This window comes from Brachyistius frenatus, unplaced genomic scaffold (genome assembly GCF_029030835.1).
Source record: "Brachyistius frenatus isolate BFR_SWC_R1_liver_20210118 unplaced genomic scaffold, ASM2903083v1 Contig_104, whole genome shotgun sequence".
Lineage (NCBI taxonomy): Eukaryota > Metazoa > Chordata > Actinopteri > Embiotocidae > Brachyistius > Brachyistius frenatus.
Window position 1 is genome coordinate 298,853 of NW_027210703.1, and position 23,648 is coordinate 322,500.

A 23,648-nucleotide genomic window follows, 5' to 3' on the forward strand; every position below is an offset into this window, starting at 1 on the left:
CAAATTTGACCCTTCTACTGTTTTTCTATAACACGTCCTCCTGTTGGATGTGTAATTTCACAACTGAATTAACCAGAAGTTACTTTCACGCTACTTAATCGTAGAATCTGAAAGGGTGTCAAAAATCGATTTTACTCATGTTCACGAGGATGTGCTTGGTTTTACCGTTTGTTTAACGTACCGTGTGAGAGTTGTCACTCTGATCATCTGTTTCCGGTGCGTGGAAAAATCCAAACCCCGCAGCTGACGATGTTAAAATGAAGCCATGTTCAGCTTCAATTGTCGTCTTAGATGTGGAAACATTTTGACATTTTGTGTTTATTGCTTGATGTATTTGTGAAAAGCTTCTGAAAACCTTATTAAAATCAACATTTCCAGTCACCGGACGATATAACAGTTGCTGATCTGTGTGTGTTTTGTGTTGCTCCAGATAAGTTTGACCAGTTCTGGGCCATGAACAGGAAGCTGATGGAATATCCCACCGATGAGGGAGGCTTCAGATACATCCCCTTCAGGATATACCAGGTAACACACACACACACACACACACACACACACACACACACACACACACACACACACACACACACACACACACAAAAGGAGGACTTTGAAATCCAACAAACCAAACTGCGTTCCTCTTCTAAGCGTTCCAGTTTTTTCGTCTGCCCAGTAGATTCAAGACTCCAGAATCAAGCTGCGCGTTGCCCTTTCATGCCTGTAGGTGGAGCCAAAGGCCCGTGTAAGAACCAGACAGGAAGGAAGACAGAAGGGAAATCACCTTCAACCACTCACTGCCTCACTTTGTCTGATAAGCCAGTCTAATATACAGCATACCAACCTCTATATTTTAAATGTTAATGGCCGGTAAAAAGTGATGAAACGGACTACTTTTCCCTTTTTAATCTATAAAGTCTTCTTGCGCTGGGTGAAGCTATGCCTCTGCCTGGCACTTCACAATATCAGTAAAAGAAAATGTTTTTTTCACCTGTTACACCTCTCCGGAAGAGTTCATGACCTTTGCTTGACATATTCATCACTCTAATAAACAATAACAGTTAGGGCCCGAGCACCGAAGGTATCTCAGTTTATAACCAATGAAAAACTACCTATTGTTCATTCATCCATTTTTTTTTTTAACCTTGCTTAATAACTTAATCAAACATTCTTTTTCGAACATGTGAGTTCTTGTCCTCGTGACCTCAGATAAAATATTCACAATCAAAGTCAAAACACAAAACTCTCTCTCTCTCTCTCTCTCTCTCTCTCTCTCTCTCTCTCTCTCTCTCTCTCTCTCTCTCTCTCTCTCTCTCTCTCTCTCTCTCTCTCTCTCTCTCTCTCTCTCTCTCTCTCTCTCTCTCTCTCTCTCTCTCTCTCTCTCTCTCTCTCTCTCTCTCTCTCTCTCTCTCTCTCTCTCTCTCTCTCTCTCTCTCTCTCTCTCTCTCTCTCTCTCTCTCTCTCTCTCTCTCTCTCTCTCTCTCTCTCTCTCTCTCTCTCTCTCTCTCTCTCTCTCTCTCTCTCTCTCTCTCTCTCTCTCTCTCTCTCTCTCTCTCTCTCTCTCTCTCTCTCAAGGTCTGTCAGAGACGTGTGGGCTTACAGTTTGCCAGGCCACTTCTCAGAAGTTATTAAGTCATTCCCGTATATTTTATATCTATGACTCTCCCATGTTTGTCTGTAATTCCATTAAACCAAATGGAGTACGTGGGCGAGCCTTCAGGGTTCAGTCCGGGATCAGAGGCGCTGCTGTCGGACAAGCAACTTCAGGTCGGGTGTTTCCACCAACTGTAGCTTTATCCTGACTCAGGTAAAAAGTCCCCGTCAGAGGGCAAAACAAAACCAAAAAAAGTCAAGAAAGGGATGAATAAGCGTCAGATTCTCACCTGGAAAACATTAGCTGGCCATGAGACAGACGGCATGGGAAAAGTGCTTTGACTCAAGCGCTGGGGGTTTCTACGTGGGTCAGGAATGGCTGAAATCGTGTGGAAGATTCATCTGACAAACTTCCAGGATTTTGGAAGAGTTCAGGAATTCGCGCAGAATGACTGAAATTAGTATTTTTCTCAACAAAACATGGCATAAAACATGGCGTGGTGAAAGAGTAATCTCAAGCAACACTAAAGATTAACATAATTTAAAGTCTGTTTAATCCCATCCAGCACAGTACCAAAAAAAAAAAAAAAAAAAAGTAAAAGAGTCGGAAAACATCTGGATTTTTGTACCGAAAACATGTTGACAGTCTGCTTTGAGTCTAGTGGCTGAATGTAAGTGCATTTCGCCTTGATCTCAAGAAAGCCCCCCCACCCACCCTCACTGTCACTGGGTCCTGTGAACAAATGAAAAAGTTTAGGGCCTGTCAAGACAAGTTTGGAGAAAATAATGTAAAATAATGGAGCGTGGTACATAGGTCTGGCCTTCAGTGACTGTGACAAGTGTCATTTAATGGAACAGAGAGAGATTTGGAGACATTAAGAGCAGAGCACGACTCCAATCTGCTGCTTAGATGCTCGAGTGAATTTTCCTACCAAGCATTTTTTTTTTTTTTTTTTTTTCCTTTTCTTCCCATCACCATATATCTGCTGGTAATTTCCCATCGTGATGATTTATTATCAAGCGTGTTAAGTTTTAATGAGACCTGCTGGGCTCCACATATGGCTGCATTTTACATTTTTCACAACAACAAGGGCGGAGGAACAGCTGTCAATCTGTGTCAACGATGACTGTTTTGCATGAAATTTAAAAGCTGAAAAAAAAAAAAAAGCTTTTTTATTTTTCTTTCTTTCTTTTTCTTCTTCTTTACTTTCACATCTTCGCGCACATAAATAAACCATTTTACACTTCAACAAAAGCATTCTTGTTTGAAGTAATAAAAACATCAGTCTTTTAAAGTGGCGGACTGAAACATGCATTCCAACCGACGCGACCCGCCCTCTCAGACATGCACTTGTTGCAGCCGTAAAAGCGGGTCAAAGGAACTGTTCCTGTTTTCGGGTTGTTTTTTCGCGGCTGAATTGAAAGTTTCCACGCTCATTTATGAGCTAACATCAAAGCCAGTTCCAACCCTCACTGTGATTTTTTTTTTTTTTTTTTTTTTTTTAAATACACTGGAGAGAACATAAGCATCATTCTTGAAAAGTCTGGATTGTTGTGGAGATGGTGTGGTTTTCATCTTACAAACTGCTAAATATTTACAACCAAAGAATGTCTGGAAAGTCTGGAGAAGACTGTGAGGACTAAATTAATTAATTATGATCTTAGGAATACTGGTAATGGTGCTTTGCGACTACTTTCACTGTACGAAAGTGCCACGAGGGTCCACAGAAGTTTGGCAATGGCTTAGGTTGTTTGGAAGAAAAAAAAAGTTGAACATGTATGACTCAACAATTTTGTTCTTGAGGTTATACAGATGTTTTGATTTGCTTCGGCAAAGAATCAGGTGGGTATTTTTTCAAGCCTTAGGTTTCTCTTTTTGTAAATGTGCCCATTGTTTCTGTCAGTTAAGACAGATTAGAGTGTTCAATAAGAACTAAACCAAAAGGCAGAACACTTTAAATGTTAGTTCATTAATTTCGAATGACAAAGTTTTGCTAACTTTTGGGTTTGTTTACCACTTGTCTGATTGTCCTTAATTCTTCCGTTTGAAACATTAACGTGTACTCGGATCTTAATATTTAACTTGGCGAGTACGATCGTAATACTATTTGGAGGGCTTGGTGGTCAAACGGAAGAAAATATGGAGCCAGGTTGTGATAAACTGGACTTCTCTTTTAAATGAAAAAGCTACACATCAAATAAAAAAATTTAAAAAAAGAAAAAAAAAGAAAAAAAAACACTGCAATAAAAACAAATAAAATCAAGTAAATTAGTCTCCTGGAAAAGTTTCAACACGAGTAGCAACCTCTCCGAGCTCCCACTACGTTGTTGCCAGGGAGAACATCCAGTGTTTTTGTTTGGCAGATTTGTTGTGGCAAGACCAAACACGATACGACAAAACCCAGCGAAGGCGCTCGGCTCGCGAGAAATGAAAGTAGATAGAAGAGACGAAAAAGAAAAAAGGAAAAAAAGGTGCAGACGCTGAGAACAAAGCTGTTTGGCACTCAAGAGTCACCGTGGATGACTTAACGGGAGACTGCCTTCTATAGAGGAAAGACCCACTCACCCCGCCAAACACACACACACACACACACACACACCCCAGAGTCCTTCAAAGCCAGATTGTGGTATTTAGTGTAAATAACATGTGCTGTGTTTGATGCAGACAGAATTAATGACAACACTCAGTCCAAATAACAGAGGGGCTCATTTCCGTCTGGCCTGCTCTCCTCATGGAGAAGGAAGACACCTCATGGGCATGTACAACACATTTGTGTGTGTGTGCGTGTGTGTGTGTGTGTGTGTGTGTCTTTTATGTGTCCCAACAAAATATAATTAGTATAGTTTTCTTATAATTTATCCTCTGCTCTTGGTTTGATATACATTTTTTTCTTTGTTTATGTTCTTGTAATTTCAAATTGACATATTTATCTTGCTTTAAATTTGTTTTTTCCCCCCAAATGTTTTTTGTAAATAATTATGTTTGCATATAATGTAAATATTCTTTGTGCTCTTTTAAGAACAACAAAAAAAAGTTGTTCAATTCTACCGATTTTTACGCCGGTGATCGTAGCGTATCTTTCCTTTTACGTACTTCTACATTTATTTGTCTTCATCATTTAATTTGCTTCCACTTGAGCGCTCGGCCCGCGTGTTATTGTGCGTGTTTTGAACTTGGCTTTGTTTGGTTGCCAGCGTATCTTCCTGCCAGAGCGGTGAGGCCAACTCTGTGATTTAAAGAGCCGGAGAGGGCCGACAAGTCTCGCTGCGTGGAAAGTGAAAATGACTATGCTCCTTTTTAAAGACAGCTTACATTGTTGCTGTACAGATACGGCCTCTCTGTTCCCGCTCCGTGACTCACCGCTTACTCACAAAACTCACAAATGCAAGAGCAGGCAGTACACCGCCGGCCGTCTCTGTTGTGGTGCTGTGGAAGGTGCCTGCTTTGTATAACGCAGGTTTATTGCCTCTCAGATATCTTGTAATGGGTGGTGAGTGAGATGAGGGGGAGGTGGTGACTACGCAGACAATTACAAAACATGGGAATGCTGGAAACAGTTGTGCGTAATCATGCCAAAGGCGACAGGTACTGGTTGTCCTGTCAGTGCATTTACAGTAACGGTTTCTGGTAGAACCGGGGTGGCCGAAGGGAAACCTTCAGATTTTGTAATCGGCTGCTCTTGCCAAGCAGCTAAACAGCTTCTTTTTTTTTAATGCTTTAGATTTTTTTCATGGTGTAGTTTTAGCAAACCAGGTTGCAACCCCACCCGTTGGTTTGTGAACGGCCGTTCTGAAGCCTCCAGTCTGGCATTTTAGTCGTCGAACCATCTTGGTTTTTTTTTGGAGCCAAAAGTACACTATGCCCGCCTGCCAATACCGTCAACCTCACTGAACCCCAGGCTTGTCAATCAATCTTTGAGGCATAATATCCTTATTAAAAATGATGGAATTATTTTTAGAAGGACCACCAGAGGAGATCAGAGCGAGTGACTTTAGTTAATGACACCATAATGACCTTTGGAAAGAAAATGATTGACTCTTAAGAATTTGGCGGTTTTTGCCCAGGAGTATTTTAAAGCCAACCCCTAGTGGCCCTCAGTGATATTGCACTTTAAGGCACTACCCCATTGGGTGCCACTTTTCAGAATTGAAATCTAAGTCCCTTTTCATACAAAGTCTACATAGAGCTATGTTAAAATTATAATGTTCTGGCCTTCCTTTGTTGGCATATGGTAATGCCAATAGTTATTATATTAATTGTTCAGTTTACAGACATGAACATTTAGACATTACTCTGACTTTATCTGCAGAATAAGCTGTCAGCAAATTTCATAGAAACATGTTTATTTGATCAAATTAGTGCTAATTGTTGCACTAACTGTGGAAGCTATCTGCAATATTATCACTAACGTCGATGAATAGCGGGTTAAAACATCGAAGTGAGCATTGAAGGAAGGATCCGTCTGGGTTTAGGGAGGTTTGACAAAGGAAGTAATTAACAGAGCTTCTGTCTGGTACGTCAAACAGAACGGGTACATTTAAATCTTTCCGCCAAACCTGATGGACTTGAGTAATTCACATCAGGACTAATAAATGGGAGATGTCTGAATGGTGAAGCACGGCGGATCAACCGAGCATGCGACACTAATAATTTAAAATACAATTAAGTGTCCCCTTGATGGAGTTTCTCGTCATCAGGTGTGCATTTCAAGGGCCGCTGAAAATGAGGTTGGAATTTTAATTTACCAATGGATGGTCTCAGAGTTCAGTGGAAATGCTTTCTCTCACACCTCTCAGTTCGCGGAAACGCACTTGGATTGACAGCGCTCTGCCCCCGTCCATTGTTTTACCTTCAATTAGGTGAATTGAATCCCCTCCATCAATTTGACGACGTCTTGAGTTCCGCTGCTCTTTTCACTTGGCGAGAGCAGCGGGGCCGTCTCTTTTCACCTCAATCCTAATGACGCCTCGCTCTCCTTGTGTTGCCATGTGCCGCCGTGCCAACTAAGGTGTCACGCCAGCTGAAAAGAAAGTGTCTTCATCCAAGCAGTATCACGCTTCTCACCCCCCAAGGGATCGATAGCTCCTCCTTTGTACGTCGACCGGCTCAATAATTCATGGCCGCCTATTTAAAAATGCAACGAAGTAGCTGTCACTTAGCGCACTCTCTCTGCTCTGGCTCTCGCCGATGATCCCGCACGAAAGGCCATGTTTCCTTGTTCGTGACTCAGTCTTTCTGCGTAACCTGAGCGCCGGCTTCGCACCTCCACCGCCACCTTCCTCTTGCTGGTTCGCGCCTGGCTCCGCGGTGTGTAGTTACCACTCGGTCACTCGATCCTTGTCCTCGCCGGTTTCCTTTTCACAGCTCCATGATTAGGCCCGATAGTGTGTCAGACTCTCCGTTTGACACCTCAGGTTGGGTATCCGCCTGCACCGCGTTTCTCCGTTCGAGGACACGGTTCTTCCATTGTCCGATGACACTCGGGAGGCAGAGCGAGGAAGGAGTTTTGAAAACTCTTTAGCCAATTAAAGTTGTCTTTTTCTCAGCGTTCAGTTCGGCAATTAACTGATTTGTTCATTTTTTTTTCCGATATTTTGATCATTTGTAGGGTTTTTGTTTCACTAAATAAGCTTACGTACTCATAAGTCACTACATGCTGCTAACTCCCAGCACCCAGGACCTTTTGTAGTGCCCTGAGCACACGGGTCACTCAGTAACTAGAACCACTGGATTTTTTTTTTTTTTTTTTACTTTTTAACACGCTGAAGTAATAGCAAGACGGACATTTACAAAGAATCTGCCTGCTGACGTACCCGAATCAGCTTCGGGAAGTGGAATTACAGAAGCTTTCAGCAAAACAAAAAGAATGCCAAACAATCCATACACATCGCGTGTTGTTTACCTTATTAGGAATGGAGACGCGAACTCCGAACCCATTTCTTTTCCCCCCCAAGTTTACGGCCGGTTAAACTATAATCCACGGTGAATGTGCAAGCTGGATAGCCTTCTGTTTGTGCACGTTGCACACTAATCAGCTACTTGGCAGTGGATGATTGATAGTCGATGTCACTCTTAAATGCTGTTTCTGTTAATCTTTCACGCCAATTTTGCACTAATGATCCAGAAATCATTTTTGCCACGTTTGGGGGCAACAGCCTACCGTTAATAGATTATGGGAGAAGGTGTGGGGAAAAACACAGAGCAGGAGGCTGAAACGGTTTCATAAAATGGGGAAGTCGGATCGGTTGGTAGTGCAGAGCTCTTTGACCCATAACATCCTTTGTGGTTTATATCTGTAGAGATGTTTTTGTAGATTCTTGCAGAAAAAAAATCCTCACCTAACCATATCACAAAAAAAAAATTGTTTTTACACAGGTAGACTTTCCAATCAAAGTCCTAATCAGCAGATGATTTCATTAGTGATATATGATTTCAACAATTGAGAAGCATTGGTTTTAACTTCACTTGTGTGCTTTATTTTCACAATTTCAACAGCCTGAACCTAAATTTTGCAGTGTGTAGGATTTAGTGGCATCTAGTGGTGAGGTTGCAGATTGCAACCAATTGAGCGCTCCTCGCCTCACCCCAAAAAGGGTTCAGCTTTTGAATTTGACTGGACTTTTAAAATAGAGACAAACTATCTCATCAATTTAGTTTTTATTCATACAACCAAGAATTATGATCACAAATCCGTTTCAAAGGACGCACAAATCTAAACAAGACCCTCTATCCAAGAACCCTCGAGTTAAAGTCCGTCACCAGCTCTGGACGTAGTTTACGAGATTTTTGTCTTGTGTCTGCTGGTAATTTCCCACCGCGTTTCCTGTACCTCAGGCTCGAGGATTGTTATGTCTGTGTCGCAGAGCACTGCTGAACAGTCATGAAGATATTGGCTGCATACGTCACATTTGTTCAACTGTCCAATCATGACTTACACAGATTATAATTTCAGGCATTTAGCGGTTGCTCTTACCGAAAAGGGTTTGTACTGTGGTCAGTATCAAGATAAGCATCAGTTCAACGTCACAGATTACGGCCGCATCATGATAAGGGGAAGCCTCTGGCTGTAGAACGCTTACGTCCAAAGTGGAGGAAAAAGCATAGGATTTTATGCAGGAGTGGATATGATTAACGACGAACGGTTGCTCTTTCCAGTTTATACACACTGTTGTAATGAAGCTTTGGTTTCTAATTAAGACTTCCTGTTACACACTATGGAGCAGCAGATTGCCACACCGACATGCATCAGGTTTGCAGAAGAATCGCCAAACCCCCGTGACCTTCCGCTTCTCCGCCAAACAGGTGAAGGGAAGGACAATGGAGAACATATACGGGTTCACTTCCAGTTCTGTCAATGGCTAGATGAGCTTTTAATCTCTGCTAGAAGAAAAAGAAGCTGACTTTTCTGCCAAGTACACACTAAAGAAGCGGCAAATTACTTCCAGACACATTGTGATTAATAAAACATGTCCACCTCATTGTAACATCTGTAGAAAGGATGGAGATTGCGACATATCACATTCTGAGCAGATGCGTTCATCTTGGGCGTCATTGGGCTCGACCCACTGTTCGTTCACGGCAGTTGCGTGCATCGTATTGGGGAGTCCTCCCACAAATTCGAGCCTGTGAACTCGCCTTGAAATTTCCCCTCCGACTTCATATGAAAACGTCCCATTTACAGGATGTGATGGCAGCTTTTTCCAGCAATTCCGTGAACAGATGTCAGATGGTTGGTCAGTAAAGTAAGTATTAAAATCCTGGATTTTATTTTATTTTATTTTTTTGGAGGAGGAAGAAATTGGGTTGGATGGACAAACACATTCCAGACATGCACATTGAAGGCAATAAACGGCAAACGTTGGTTTCTTTTCACCTGAATCGAATACAGACGCGGACTACCTGTAAAGGTGGCAGAGCCGAATCAGTAACTGGATTTCTAAGAGATCACAGCACAACAGTGGCACCGTAGCACCACACGCATCGTGTACCTTCGTAGGAATGGAGGCCCTTAGCGGTGATACTCTGGAGTCAGGGTGGAACATTTTACCAGACCCCGACAGTATTATCCCGTTTTTTTTCTTTTTTCATTATTTTTCATACAATTTTGCAGCTTGGCCAGCTGTAACCATGAGTTACCATGTACATCTTACAGACATCATCTTGCGATTTAAGGCCGCTACTGTGCAAAACTGCTTCATGCTATTTGTATGAAAATAGTTCTTTTTTTTTTTCTTTTTTTTTTTACATATTATACATGTTGCATACTTGTTTTAAAGTGGGGGAAACAGCCCCACCTTGTAACATTTCCGATACTGTGTCATTGTACTGGTTAATTTGCTGCGCTCTGATTCATTACAGCCGATGAGCGACAGGCCATTCATCCAGAAACTGTTTCGCCCCGTTTCACCTGAAGGCAACACGCACACATTCGGCGACCTGCTGAGGGAGATGTACCCAGATGCTATAACAAACGACGGTAAGTCTACAGTTTGGCACACGCAGAGTGAAAAAGGTAGGTGAAAAATGTTGCGTCCTCACTTTTTTTGTTTTTTAGAAAACTGCAAATTCATCCTTCAGTGATCAACAATAACGCCAACAAAACAATCACACACGACACACACAAGTCCGTCCAACATTACCGGCAGCTGACATGTCGAGCAGCAGTCACGTTTCATCGTCAGATTTCTTATCAAATGTGGGACATGGCGTCCTCCAGAAGTGAGAGAAGAAAAGAAGCACCTCTTCCTCGCAGGTTTATTTTATTTACACTGCCACACGATGCATGTCTGAGATCCACTCTCTCAGATAATGCAACCGCTGAAGGGGCTAGATGAAGGAAAATAGTGGCAGTTGCCAGAGAAACAAAGTGAGCAAAGATGTGGGAGGAGGAGAGAAGAGAGTCTGGGCAGATAGTGCGGAGGAGGTAGAGATGTGGTGTAAAGTCAGCTAACTCCAACAGGAAGCAGTGAAGAGAGCTGCAATCTAAACGAGTAGATGGAGGCAGTTTGGTGACTTCAATACGTAAAATAAGGGGAGATTTTCTGGAATATCTCCACTTTGTTGTGTTTTGTAATGAATTTTTGTCAATCTTCCGGTTCGTACCACTTTCATGCCTTTCTGAAATTCTAAAAAAGACATTCCTGAATACAAAAGTGTGTTTTCAGAGTTTAAGAATAAACAGAAACGCAGATCAATCAGCAGAAATTCTCCATTTTCTTATTATTTTTATCATGTATGTTCTTAATTGTCTTATTTGTTTATACTTATACAAACTGCACAAGCACAGATAAATAAAACTAATTATAAAGTGACTCGAGATTTAGAAGCTGTAGGCCCTGACAACTGACTGCCAATATAAACAATATACATAAACTGATGTAAAATAGCCATTAATGCAATCAAAGTTGAGGACAAAAAGTCACACAATGAACTAATCAATGCAACAGCAGACAACTAGCAATGTTCATATTCGACAAGTTGAGGATTAAATCCAACATTTAACTAATCAGTGCAACGTAATTATTTCTTTCTTCAGAAAAGGGGACTGTGAGGGAATAATAAATGAGATTTTTCAGGACAATCAAGAATAAACAACGTGTAAAATGGGACTCTTCAAAAATATCTGATATCAATGTGCTTTACAAAAGCGAGCTACTCGTGTTTAGGAACATTTATTCACACGGCTGCGCTCCACCAAACCAGCTGAATAAGCTTCTTTTATGGCAACAGTATCAAATTGATACTCTTCGCATACACTTTGTACGGCAACACCTGAAAATCAACAGCATGTGTTTGCTGTTTTTTCTGTGCATTTATTTATTTTTAATTAAGGGGGTGGGATTTATGAATGGGAAACACTGCGTGTTGTTCGAACCATCGGTGATGTAATCAAAACCGGGTCGTGGGCTCTTCTGGTAGTTTGCAAGCGGCAGGTTGGAAACCCCTCCCGACCCCACCCCTCCCCCCCTCCGACGGAGAACAACGCTCGTCTGTGCGCCGCAAAAATATTGGTTAAAAATAATAGATTAACGGTTAGCGTGTGCGTACAGAGACAGTAGGCCGATTGTTCCAGTGCACAATTTGACTGCAGGTTTTGGTGGCACACGGTCGAGTTGCAGCTGCTGCGGCAATGAAAGAAGAGATGAGAGGGCGAGGGAGAAAGGGCGAGCCGCAGTCTAAACAGGCAGCGTCTGCAGAGGAGGAAAGAGGAAGTAGATAAGGAGACAATAGTGTGTTGGGACAGAGGGGACCCGCAGGAGACTCACCTGCATGGAGGAGACAGAGTCATTAACACCCCCTCGCTCCTCCTCCTCCTCCTCCTCCTCCGTCTGTCTGTCTGTCTGTCTCACATTCACTCTTGTTCTGACTCCATCCTCCTCCTGATTGTTCACGTTCTCACGTTCACTTTCATTAAAAAAAAAAAAAAAAGAAGCTTTGCAGGGAATTCGGAGTCCCAAATCGTTTCAACGGCGTAGTTTTGGTCTGTTTTTGGCGCCGAGAGGGAAACACGATGCTCCCACGGTGAAATGAGTTCAGGTCAGGGAAAGCCGCCGAGTGTCAAGAGCGTTGTAGGGAATTGGGACACTGCTAACATAATACAGAATATAATTATTATTTTTTGCAGCTCGTACAAGAAATTAATGTGTTTAAAATGGTGTAAAGTGTTATTTGTAAAAAACAAAACAAAACAAAAAAAAAAATTTTTTTAAATTTAAAAAAAACAAACTCTTTTACCAAGCAGGAAGTAATAATCAATTGTTTTTACTGCACTCTGTTATAGTTGCGCAGTCTTTAATTCGAACATTTTAAAACCTGCCTGTGCCACTGTTTGTTTTTGGCTTCCGACGGCTTTAAATCCAGCCATCGTTTGACATCTCTGCAAGATGTTATTGAAGGAGTCATGGTCTACGTCTTGGACGTGAAGACGTTTCACCGAACAGAAAAAAACCTTTTTCTGATGAGAGTTGAAACATCTTCAAGAAACTCAAAAAAAAAAAGAAGAAAAGTTCCAGTTGCTTTTGGATAACACGAGCTCGCGAGCTACCAGTAGTTTGCGAAATACTGGTCGAGTATTTGTTTGTTGAGTATCAATTTGTTATTGTTCACAAAAAAAAAAAAAAAGAAGAAAGGAGCTTACTTAGCTTTGTTTGGTGGAGCTCAGCTCCGGGAATAAATGTTACTAAACATGAGAAGCTCGAGGACACCTTCATTACGACAGTGTAACTGTCAGAGGTAAAAAAGTTGGATGACTGAGAATCCTCACAAACATTTAGTCATTGATGGTTTTACGGACACTAATCCCTTTAATCCCAGCTGTTATAAATGAATTTCATCTGCTGTGTACGTATTGCAAGATTTTGAGGTTTGCTGAAGATTTGCGACCGATCGGTGGAGACAGATATCTTCTTCACTCTCTCTTCCTCTTTTTCTTTCCGTCTCTCTAGTTTTTCTGATCTAAGACTCCTTTCTTTTTCTTCTCCTTCCTCTCTCTTTGATCCTTTATCTCCGTCTCAGGTGTAGTCTTCAACATCTTCCCTGTCTGCTGTAGATGTCTTTCATGTCTTTGACGTTAAACCTCCGCTTTTCTTTGCTCTCCTCCCTCCCCGAAGAGTCCGCCAGCCTGCCTGGTTGATCAAGGTGAAAGTGGCCCTTTTGTCTCCCGTCGTTTGTTTGGTTTCCGCCTCTTCCTCGGCTGGTAGATGAGTTGGGTGATAGCCAGGGATCATGGCGGCGTGTTTGGATTAGAGAGACCGGGGGGACGTGTGTTCGGGGGGCTGGCCGGGGGTGTGTGGAGGTGGTTTGGTTTTTGCTGGTAGTATTGTTCAAAAGTTCAGAGACTTTTTCTTTCTTTTTTTTTTTTTCTGCCGGGACCCTAAAATATAACAAAAAAGAAAATCTGGTGTTCCCTGTGATGTTTCAAACATCAAATAACAAGGGTTTTTCAAACAAACTCCCCCTCTGTTATGTCTGAGAGAGGATTTTGGTGATGACCCCTGTGGGACCCGAAAAACAGCCATAGCAAACAAATGGAGGTGGATTAAATGAAGACACAAAAAAAAAAAAAAGACAAAGAGGGGGATTCCCAAATCATACTCAAGCAATGTCCTAAAAGGTCTATGTTGCCGTGAGTCTGCCGTCCACCCCTCCTCCCCACGCTACTGGAAAAACAAACCCAAAACAACATGTTCCTGTAAGCAGCGGTCAACTCTGACGTGATTTGGAGTTGTCTCATGCATCATTTTTTTTTTTTTTTTTTTTTTTTGCACCAGGTGTGCTGCTGAGCAAGCTTCTTCTGTTTTTTTCGTCAGCAGTCTGGCTTCGGTTCTGCTGCAGAAATCACAGCCCTAAAGGGCGAAGCTGCCCACGCATGACACACGTTTATTGACTGACAGTTCTCGTAAGCTTTCTTTGTTTTACTCCTCGAGGTTTTTCATCCAATTGTGTAAAAAAAAAAAAAAAAAAAAAAACCCTGCATTGATTATTGTCACTGAATAATCGGAGGAAACCCCCCACCTCAGCAATCATAAACCCGCCCACCCACCCTCCGCCCCCCGAAACCCCACCCTCGACCCCTCCCTCCCCGTTTCAGTGACAAATCCACAGAGTGATACCTCACACGCGGGCCCCGCCCTTTTCCCCTCCCCTTCGCCCCTCCCCCTCCCCCACGTTCAACCCCCGCCTCTGTCACATCTGTGGTACAGCCCAACTCGCTTGTTGGCAGGCTTCTGCCACGCTGAATCCAGGAGCAAAACAGTCTATCAAACAGTTTGGCTCACTTCGGAGGTCGGAGGGGGAGGGGGGGGAGGGGGTGATGGGGCGGGGGCGGGGGGGGGCGGTAGGTTTCAGTGGCTGTTTTGATAAAAGCAGATCGTGGGTTTATGGTTCGTGTGTGTGGGCGTTTGAGATGTGCAGCAGACAGGGGAATTCAGAATGGTTTAAAAAAAAAACACAAAAAAAACCTGCGTGATGACTCTCGTCTATTGTTGATAGAAATGTGGTCATCCGAGATCTTTTTCTCCTGTTTCTAAATTGTTTCTGTTCAACTTTACAGTAAAAAGGCAAGTTTTTTTTGTTTTTTTTTGTTTTGTTTTTTTGAGCTGAAGGAGCTTCTCGGGCAAAGATTGTGAAAATATCAGGTGTGGAAAACACGCCCTCAGAAACACCGTGGCACCCTTCAGAGTCATTTCTAGTTGAGATCAGTGATGTTACCCTGTAGTCTTGGTAGTAATGATAATTTACTGGTAATTTATCTAATCATACCGCCATTTCAAAAGTCAAGTCAGCCTTACTAATATAGCCCAAAATGAAGCTTTGGTCTGAGACGACTTTATATTTTGTATGCTCGATACTTTCTATCGTTACTGATTGTTTGACCGACCGTAAATTTAGCACCCGTTATTCATTCTTCTTTTAATCAGGCCTAATATCAGCTCATTTCTCGCCGCTCAAATCCTTTTGGTTGTTTTGTTTTTGGGATGGTTCAAATGAACAAAACAAGAAAAAGAAATTGGAATAGGCACTTTCTCCCCCCCGCCCCCTCTCCCCGCCCATTACTTTGTGGTAGTAGACTAAATGACAAGTAGACATATTGAAAGAAACACTAGGTAGCTGCGTTAATAATGAAAATAATCTGCGCTTGTTACCGCCCAGCAGTCAGTTTCTCTCTTGCAGTGCTGCTTGCCAGTTGGACTTTCTGAGTAAGAAAAACGCCGTCATTCGTATCCGGCAGTCGAGTCGGTGGTTCGCTCAGTCAGCCGTCCCGTCTGACCGGCTGCCAGTCATGCTCTCAGGCTTGCGAGGAGAAGCGCGGCCTTGCGGTCTTTCTAAATAGTGTTTGGCTGCGCTCGGCTGACAAAACATGCCGTCTTGGCCGGCAGTCGTGCACCACTCAACCACAGGGTGTGTGTGTGTGTGTGTGTGTGTGTGCGTGCGTGCGTGCGTGTCAGCGGACAATTCGGTCCACTTTTATACAATTGTTGCTACTTTAATAATTTGTTTATGGTTTGGAGGAAGCCCATTGAAAATATTGCACAATGTAATGGCAGGTTTAAAAGCGTCCACACTATTAAAGCTCTAGTGTAATGTGGTTTGGTTTTGCAAAGAAGGCCTGAGTTAGCGGTTCCTGTATTTTTAAATCACGTTTCTTTTCTCGATTGAAGTTTTATGAGCACTTAATTTTACAAAAGAAGAAAGTAGTGGACATAATCAGCAAAGAGACCAATCATACCAGGAATTTACTTGTAAATTAAAGATGATACTGCCGTCTGCAGCGTCATAAATTTGGACGATAAAAGAGTTTCACAATGACGCACGAAAGGTAAGTATTAGTAGTGAGGCTGATCTGAAAACATCAGAGGATTTATGCCTTGAAACAAATTGATTATTTAATATATAAGCAGTCAATTCATCCTTGCGAAGCTTATGATGGAATCGTTTGCCTGAACTTTTTCTGAACCTTTTTTTTTGGCCTCAGCAACAGTTGCCCCTGCAGTTACTGATCAAAGCCGTCACAATTTAGTGATTCACTTATCTCCCTCTGTATTCCCCTATAATATTCTGCAATAATTAGAGTGACACATCTTGTTGCACGTGTATTTTTGAAAAAGGCCCGAGGGCAAATCAAATCCAAATTTGCTGTAATCGCGGAGTTTTTTTTTCTTTACCTGTAAGAGCATAAAAAAGCTTTGTGTTCTTTTTTGTTATCGCCAGACTGCTGGCTCGCAGCTCATTTCCTCTCACCTTTAAGGATTGCGTTTGCTTTGTTCAGATCGCTGTCGTAAGTGCAATGCAATGCAAATGCATACTATTACTTCCGCCAAGGAAGTTATTGTCATGCATGTTATTTTGGAGCGGATAAGAACTACAGAGTGGATTTATTAATCATTTTTCCCTTTCGTTAACACTGTGAGATTGGCCCACTACTACATCGTAAAATCCATTCGATTCTAAAAATGCACTTAACTCCATAACACAATTCCAGTAACCCTCTCGGAAACGCTCTTGCTCTTGCTTAAACTTAATACAGGAAGCAGTCATTACAGAGTACGAGGGGGGAGCTGGAGACGGTGCAACGGCTTCATTTGTGAAGCTTCAGCTCTAGATATATCAATGTAGTGGTTGTAGTCACAGATTTGCATATGATAGAAGAGTGGAGTTTTGGCCTTGGCAGAGGTCTGCGGTCTCAGATATTAATTGTGAATAAAACTAGTTCAATAAACCACAAAAAAAAAAAAACTGCAAATTCGACAAATGGGAACAAAAAAATCTCAACGTAATAAATTCTGAAATTGAGATTTTATTAGCAGATTCACTGAGAAGCGAACAACTGTTGTTTCACTCACAGTAGTATTTAATTATATAGTTGTCCAGTAATCTAGTGTTGCACATCCATGAAGTTCTGAGTTTATATTAGGTGTTTTTGTCAAACTTGAGGTAATGTTAAGTCTCCAAGGCAGAAATAACCTCATAAAAGACTGAGCAGTTGGCCAGGCAGATGATGTCATGAAGGTTGAGTCCTCCTTGTGACAAGTAAACTGAACCTGATGCGCAAGTAGGATCGTACCATTCTTGCAGGTCACTTGTTAAGAGTTTAAATTACTGATTTGAATTGTATGTACTTACTGGAAACACTTTTAATAATAACGATAATAACAGCTTTATCGATGTAGCACCTTTCCAAAACAACGTTATAAAGTGCTTTGCAATAAAAACAGACGGTAAAAGTAAATCGAATCCAGACCTGAAGATTTAAGCAAGATAATATAATTTAAATAATCCCAACTAATAACATCAGTTAAGAAAAAGCCTTATGACAAAAGTTCTTAGTTGCCAAAGGCACTTTATCGCACCTCCCGGAGTTCAAAGTACCTTGGACACGTTTCTGTTGTTTTTTATTACCTTGAGGTCAAGTCAGAAATGTACGAATTACGCGCCAGCCAACTAAGTGGTTTGATGGTAGGTAGAAATTCATTAACGTCGCAGCGGAGGAGCAGCAACTCTTATTTCCTTCTCTAAACACGAAAGTACTTTGTTTCTGTGGGAGGGAAGAAAAAAAAAAAATGATCCACTGTCTCAAATTTGTGCCTTAACAAATGTCAGCTGCTCTGATGTTGCAGATGTTAACAATGTGTTTATTACACGCTGATGATGGAGACCAAAGTGCAATGCACCACGCAGAGATACAACCCCGACTGACCTTATCAGTAATTCATTGTTGCACGTGGGTCATGTTGTGATCTACAGTAATACGTATTCCAGTGAGAGGTGTAAGTGTGTGCATTGTGTCCATTGTGAAATTTCCCCGTTTTCTCATAGCGAGACTGACAATACACCGACTCCGCCCACATCTGCCTGTCTGTTGCCAGGCGTGGGCTAAAGGTTAGAGGTGGGTATGAACAACCGCCCCACCCCCAAGAAAAGTGCTGTATGTGTGCGAACTAGAGAAAGTGTTCTTCTCACCTTTGCCACGACGTAAAAATCAAATCACACCTTTTACTTTCTGTGCTCTTGAAACGAGATGCACATTTTGAATTGAATTCATCGTCAGCCTTTTTGTTTTTGAAGCAGCTTGTCGTAGTCACCCTGTGACAATAAAATGAGCTAGGGATGGGAATTTGTTGGAAGTTAATACCTTCGATTTTCTTTAATGCAACATTTTGGGACATTTTTCAAACCAGGATTCAATATTTTATTAATTCAAAATGTCGTTTTTTTTTTTCCCTGCTACCAAAGGATGCTGTAAAGAGTGAAAACACGTTTCTAAAAGCTCACGGTATGCTCCCACTGATGGGGGAGAAAATTAAATACTGCCAATTATGTATCACCCCCCCCCTAAAAAAATTATTAAAAAGTTCCCTATCGGCACAATATATGCCTAGTTTCGGGTATTTTAACAATACCTTTAATTTGAATACAACATATAAAAACAAAATTATCTAAATGTGTTGGGGGAAAAAAGTGAAATTAACGATGACACTGATTATTAGCAGAAGCTGCAGCTGCAACTGGTACAAATTGACTAATTTCATACAGCTAACACAACACTTCAACATATGCCAAAAAGTATTTGTAGTGTCTTTCAGTCCACTCATTAGTCAGCGCTTTTCATAATACTATAATTGCAAGTCCAACTTTTCTTCAGTACACTTCAGCTCATATGCATCCTACACACTGACTCTTGTTTACTTTCAGTGCTTATATCTCATTTATTTTCAGTGCTTGTCTTCAGTTTTTTTCCCACTCGAGCTCCATTGCCAGCAATATTTATGTTCAGAATATGCATTTTCTAGCCTCTGTCTCCGATCAGCCTCACTTTAGATATTTTTATAAGGTTGCAGAACCGATGACAGAAACCTGACTCTCCTCAGGAAGGAGGAAATCGAGTCAGTACAGCGATAGCTTTAATTTAAGCTGTTTTTTTTTTCTGTTTTTTTTTTTCTTCAAGGTTGTGGCTCGGTGGTTTTAGTGCAGCCGGTGCTGCAAACAAGCACGCCGATGTGACTCCTCAAACTTTTTAACTGTTTAAGCAGTTTTGGGGCTTTTTTCTACATTTTTTTTTTTTTTTTTTAAATAAATGAATCAGGAGAAAGTGATGAATTTTATTTTATTTTTTTAAAAATACAACAACACTTTCTGTTGGTGTTAAGTGTCTGCTGCTCCTATCTAATAAAGTCAAAAATCCTGAAATAAAAATATATATAAATAATATAAAATGATCAAATATTTTGTCATTGTTAAATTTGTCATTTGAGTTTTGCCCCGATCTCTTTTGTTTCTTCTTTTTCTTCCTCGCTCGTCTGCATGGTTTGCACTTTATTCTCGAGACCTGGAAATTCTCCTGAGCTGCAAAAAAACAAACAAAAAAAAAAATTTACCAACGAGGGTTCGTGTTTTAATTCAGCATGAGAAGTCTGTCCTCTATCAAACCCGCTGCTCGCATGCACCAAACTACATGTTAATAAAGGTGGTTTTCTTTTTAACATCCGTGCCTCTCCTTGAGTCTTGCAGCCGCTATCTGTACTGTCACAACTTTGCTGAAATTAAGTTTGAAAAAGAAAGAAAAAAAAAAAAAAAAACAGTTCGAGCTGGTAAAGTAGCCTATTTCATCGATTGAATTCCAATTTCCGCCAGTAGAGGCAGCCCCCCTCTCTGGCCCAGATGTGCGCAGATGTCATTTTTCTGCAGAAAGACTGAACTGAGAACCTGCTTTGTCTCCTTGACATTTGTGCTCTCAAGCCAGTCAGCAGGTGTTGGGTGGAGCCGCTTCTCAGACAGTCAGTTACCGCTTCTACCTCAACCGTCCTCCTGATATTACGTGGAACCAAAATGTCACTTAACCGGTGTGTGTGTGTGTGTGTGTGTGTGTGTGTGTGTGTGTGTGTGTTGAGGTCAAGAGTGTCTGACGGGAAAAGGCCCGCTGTCTGCCTTTTTCTCACGCACATGCAGACGGCAACGTGTTTTTTTTTTGTTGTTTGTTTTTTTAAAGGTGGCACAATTATCCAGATGCTAAAATGCCACTCACGGAATCATAAAATATTTATTAGCAATTACTATAAAGGTGAAAATGTGTATTTTGAATTTAAACTTCAAACTAACGTTGTAATTTCTTCCTGTAAGAAGAGCCAAGCTGAAGACAGCTGCAAGAGACTGTTTTTATGTTGGTGCGCATAGTTTCTGTTTTTAGAGCCAATCGAAAGATTTGTCACCTTTCCCCGCTCGCTCACTACCAAAATATTTATTTTGAAACATGAATCAGCCGAGACCTGATGTCAAATTACTTTTTGGTCTGTGAAATGTTGAGCATCTTTGTGTGACTAGTTTCTGCTGAAACCAAAGTCAAACTGTAAGCTGATCACTTGAGTTACTTTTTTCTTTTTCTTTTTTAACAGGCCGTCGACCACCTAACCTCAACTGAGCCTTTATAAAAAAAATTAAAAAAAATTAAAAAAAAAAGAGAAACAAAATGTGCCTTCAATTGCTTCTTAAGATGCTCATTTTAAGTATTTCAACCAAACAGTCTCCATAAGTGGGGATTAACAGCTAAAGCTCAAGGGTAGGAAATGTTAATAACTTACATGCATGCCACATTGTTTTTCAAACTTTCCTCTCCTTTAAATTTGATTTTTAAGGCTTGAAATGATCATGACCGCAGCCGTTAGTTATTGTGCGTGTACACCCATCCACTATTTAAATAATTATGTCGAAATATAGTTGGGTTGTACCCGATCCAGACTCATATTTTGCTCCATTTGATGCTTTTTAATTAAAAAATAATTTTTCCAAATGCCATTAATAGGGTACCTCGCTGATTAAACGCTTTACTCGCATAAAGTTAAAAGAATTAGAAGTCTGCGAAGTTGCACCTCACGAGTCGAGCTCAAAAACAACAGAAACTACATCTCTCATAATGCGTAATGTCTCTTATTGGCCTCTTCCTGTTCTCAATGTTCACATTTTGTAGACTTCGCGCCACATTTGTAACGCGTCTTCACATTCATCGTCACGTGAAATCATACAACTGCGGCACCCGTGAAATGATCAAACGTTGCCACCACACACACACACACACACACACACACACACCCCTGTTGGCAGCTCAAAATTTTCAGGTTCCCTTGAATGTAACTAAATCAGCAGAAAATCTCCTCGCTGCGAATTAAACGACCTCGGAGGTTCGAGAAAGTCGTTTACTGCCAACGAACGTTTTTCTTTTCCCTTCGGTCGCGGCCTTCCGCTGATGGGCGGAGTCAGGGGCGAGAGGCCATCATAACCAGGAAACAAACACACCACACACCGTCAGAGTGAAAGTTTAATAATCGATGAACAAAACAACAAACTAACTGTCACTTTGCTCTGCTTCATAACTGAACACACACACACACACACACACACACACACTCATACTTTCTCTCTTTCTCTCTCTCTCATCCACCACACCAGTGGTACACTGTAGCGTGTGATGTGGTCTCTCTCTCACCTCATGTCATCATGTCTTTTCCTCTTTTATCTGCACCATTGCTTCCTCGGTCTTTTAATCTTTTTCTAACTTTTTTCTCCTCCATGTAGACTTTCAACCTATTTTCTGTCTTTTTTTTAATTTTTTTAATTTTTTTTTATTGCTTCACATGCTTGCTCTCTCTCTCTCTCTCTCTCTCTTGTCCACCTCCCTCTTTGTTTTTTATTTTCTTCGCCCCGGTGCTTTTCAATTTACCCACTTCCTCCTCTCCTCTCCGCCACTCATTCCTTTACCCGTCGTCATGCTTCTACACCTCCCTCCTTTTGTTATCATTCCTCAACTCTTATTTTCTCCGCCGTTCCTCTCATCTATTTTGGTTTTTTTTGCTTTTCATTTGTCTGTTTTATGTTAAAAGAGAAACATATCATAAAAAATAGTGAGATTAATGAAAAAGATGAAGAAAAAAAAAACAATGACACAGCACTTTTGTTTATAGTGGGCCTTGAAAATGGTTTAAAAGATGCTGCGAACAATCGGTGGCTTTTGGGACAAACCCGAAGCCTCCCGCTTATATTGCACATGAAAATAGGGAAACTAAGATTTATACTTTGTGACTCTTCTGATAAATTTGAGAAAATGTGACGTTCTTTCTGACACATGCTGTTCTAAGCTTTAAATCTCCTCTTCGGTAACTTCAGACACACAGTAAAAAAATTAATTAAAAAAATATATATTTCCCCTCGGGGATTAATAAAGTAAATACCTAAAGCAGTTAAAAAAAATAATCCTACTCCTTTTTAGGATCGGTTCAACAAAAAACAAAAAAAAGTACATTACATTTGTATTGTACTAATCTGTAAAATGTAAAAGCAATTAACTTTTTTTTTTAATGATGCTGTGAACTAACCGTCCTTTTGTCTCCCATCCAGGAGAGCAGAAGCGCTACCAGGTGGTGATCCACGGCATCGAACCGATGCTGGAGACTCCTCTGCAGTGGCTCAGCGAACACCTCAGCCACCCCGACAACTTCCTGTACATCTGCGTCATCCCCGTCCCCACTGACTGAGGCCACGCACCCCCCCCACACACACACCCTCACACACACACACACATCTCACCGTCACCGTGAAAATTCACCGGGCGAGCGGGTGACCCCAGAAACAACAACGGTAGCGCTTCACGGTGGAAACTTTGAACTCAACGAGACTCTTTTACGAGAAGGAGATCAGAAATCCTGACGGCAAAAATGAACAGCGGATGCGAAGGACGTATTAAACAAATCTCTGTTTTCCATCTTGTTGTCTCTTCCTATGCCGTTACCATGACTACTCTTTTTTTTTTTTTCTTCTTCTTCTTGATTATCGGACACAGAGGTGAAAACAAGAGACTTTTCTTTAGGTGAACGAAGGATCTCTCCCTTTTCTATTTGTCTGCCTATCATCATCATCATCATCATCATCAGCATCATCTCCTCCTCCTCTTCCTCACAAACAGGAGGAGAGGAAAGGATTCGTTTTGTTTTTCATCCTTGCGGACATTTTTTTTTTTCGTCCACATCTACGCCGACGGGCTTGTTTGCGGTTTTGGGGAGCGCCGCGCGCGGTTCTGCTGAAGTTGCCTTCGTCACGACGTTCCACGCATTGATCGAAACCTCCACGTCCCTGCAAAAAAAAAAAAAAAAAAAAAAAGCGTCACCGTACAGGAAGTCACTCCCGAGTTTGTATCGCAACCTAGAAAACCACCCGCTGTCCACGAATTAAGCAAGAAGAGGACAAACGGCGGTTACTGACACACTCTGATACCACTGTTTAAGTTTGAGCCACCTAACAAGCAAGACCAGAATTCCCAAAGTGTCATCGTCCGGTACTTTTACTGAATCACCATCAAACTACAGCTTTAACGCGAAAACAACGTAATCCAGTTTTCTTGTTTACTTTCATTTTTCACCGTCACCCTTTAAGAGAAATTCCAGCTTGTTAATAACCCTTAAAGCTTCATTTTTCCAGTTTGAAATAACTTGGGCGTTACTTCGCGTTGATTTAATGGTTCGGTGCGCTTCAGTGGGTGAAATGAATAAACTAAACATGACTTTTGTGTTCAAGC

General features: G+C 41.4%; 1 protein-coding gene across 3 annotated transcripts in view; it reads left to right on the forward strand.

The window, feature by feature from the left end:
- The window catches only part of atg5 (ATG5 autophagy related 5 homolog (S. cerevisiae)), a 30,342-nt gene that overhangs the window by 6,076 nt on the left and 618 nt on the right, over positions 1–23,648 (forward strand). For 2 of the 3 annotated variants that reach the window (XM_069711978.1, XM_069711977.1), the window contains exons 7-9: positions 431–525; positions 9,950–10,067; positions 22,475–23,648. The exon at positions 22,475–23,648 is cut by the window's right edge and continues 618 nt beyond it. In XM_069711978.1, the coding sequence (XP_069568079.1) occupies positions 431–525; positions 9,950–10,067; positions 22,475–22,611 (350 nt within the window). In that variant the 3' untranslated portion in view covers positions 22,612–23,648. Of the gene's footprint in view, positions 1–430; positions 526–9,949; positions 10,068–13,105; positions 13,351–22,474 lie in introns of those variants that run through there. The other variant, XM_069711979.1, reaches the window with a different exon arrangement.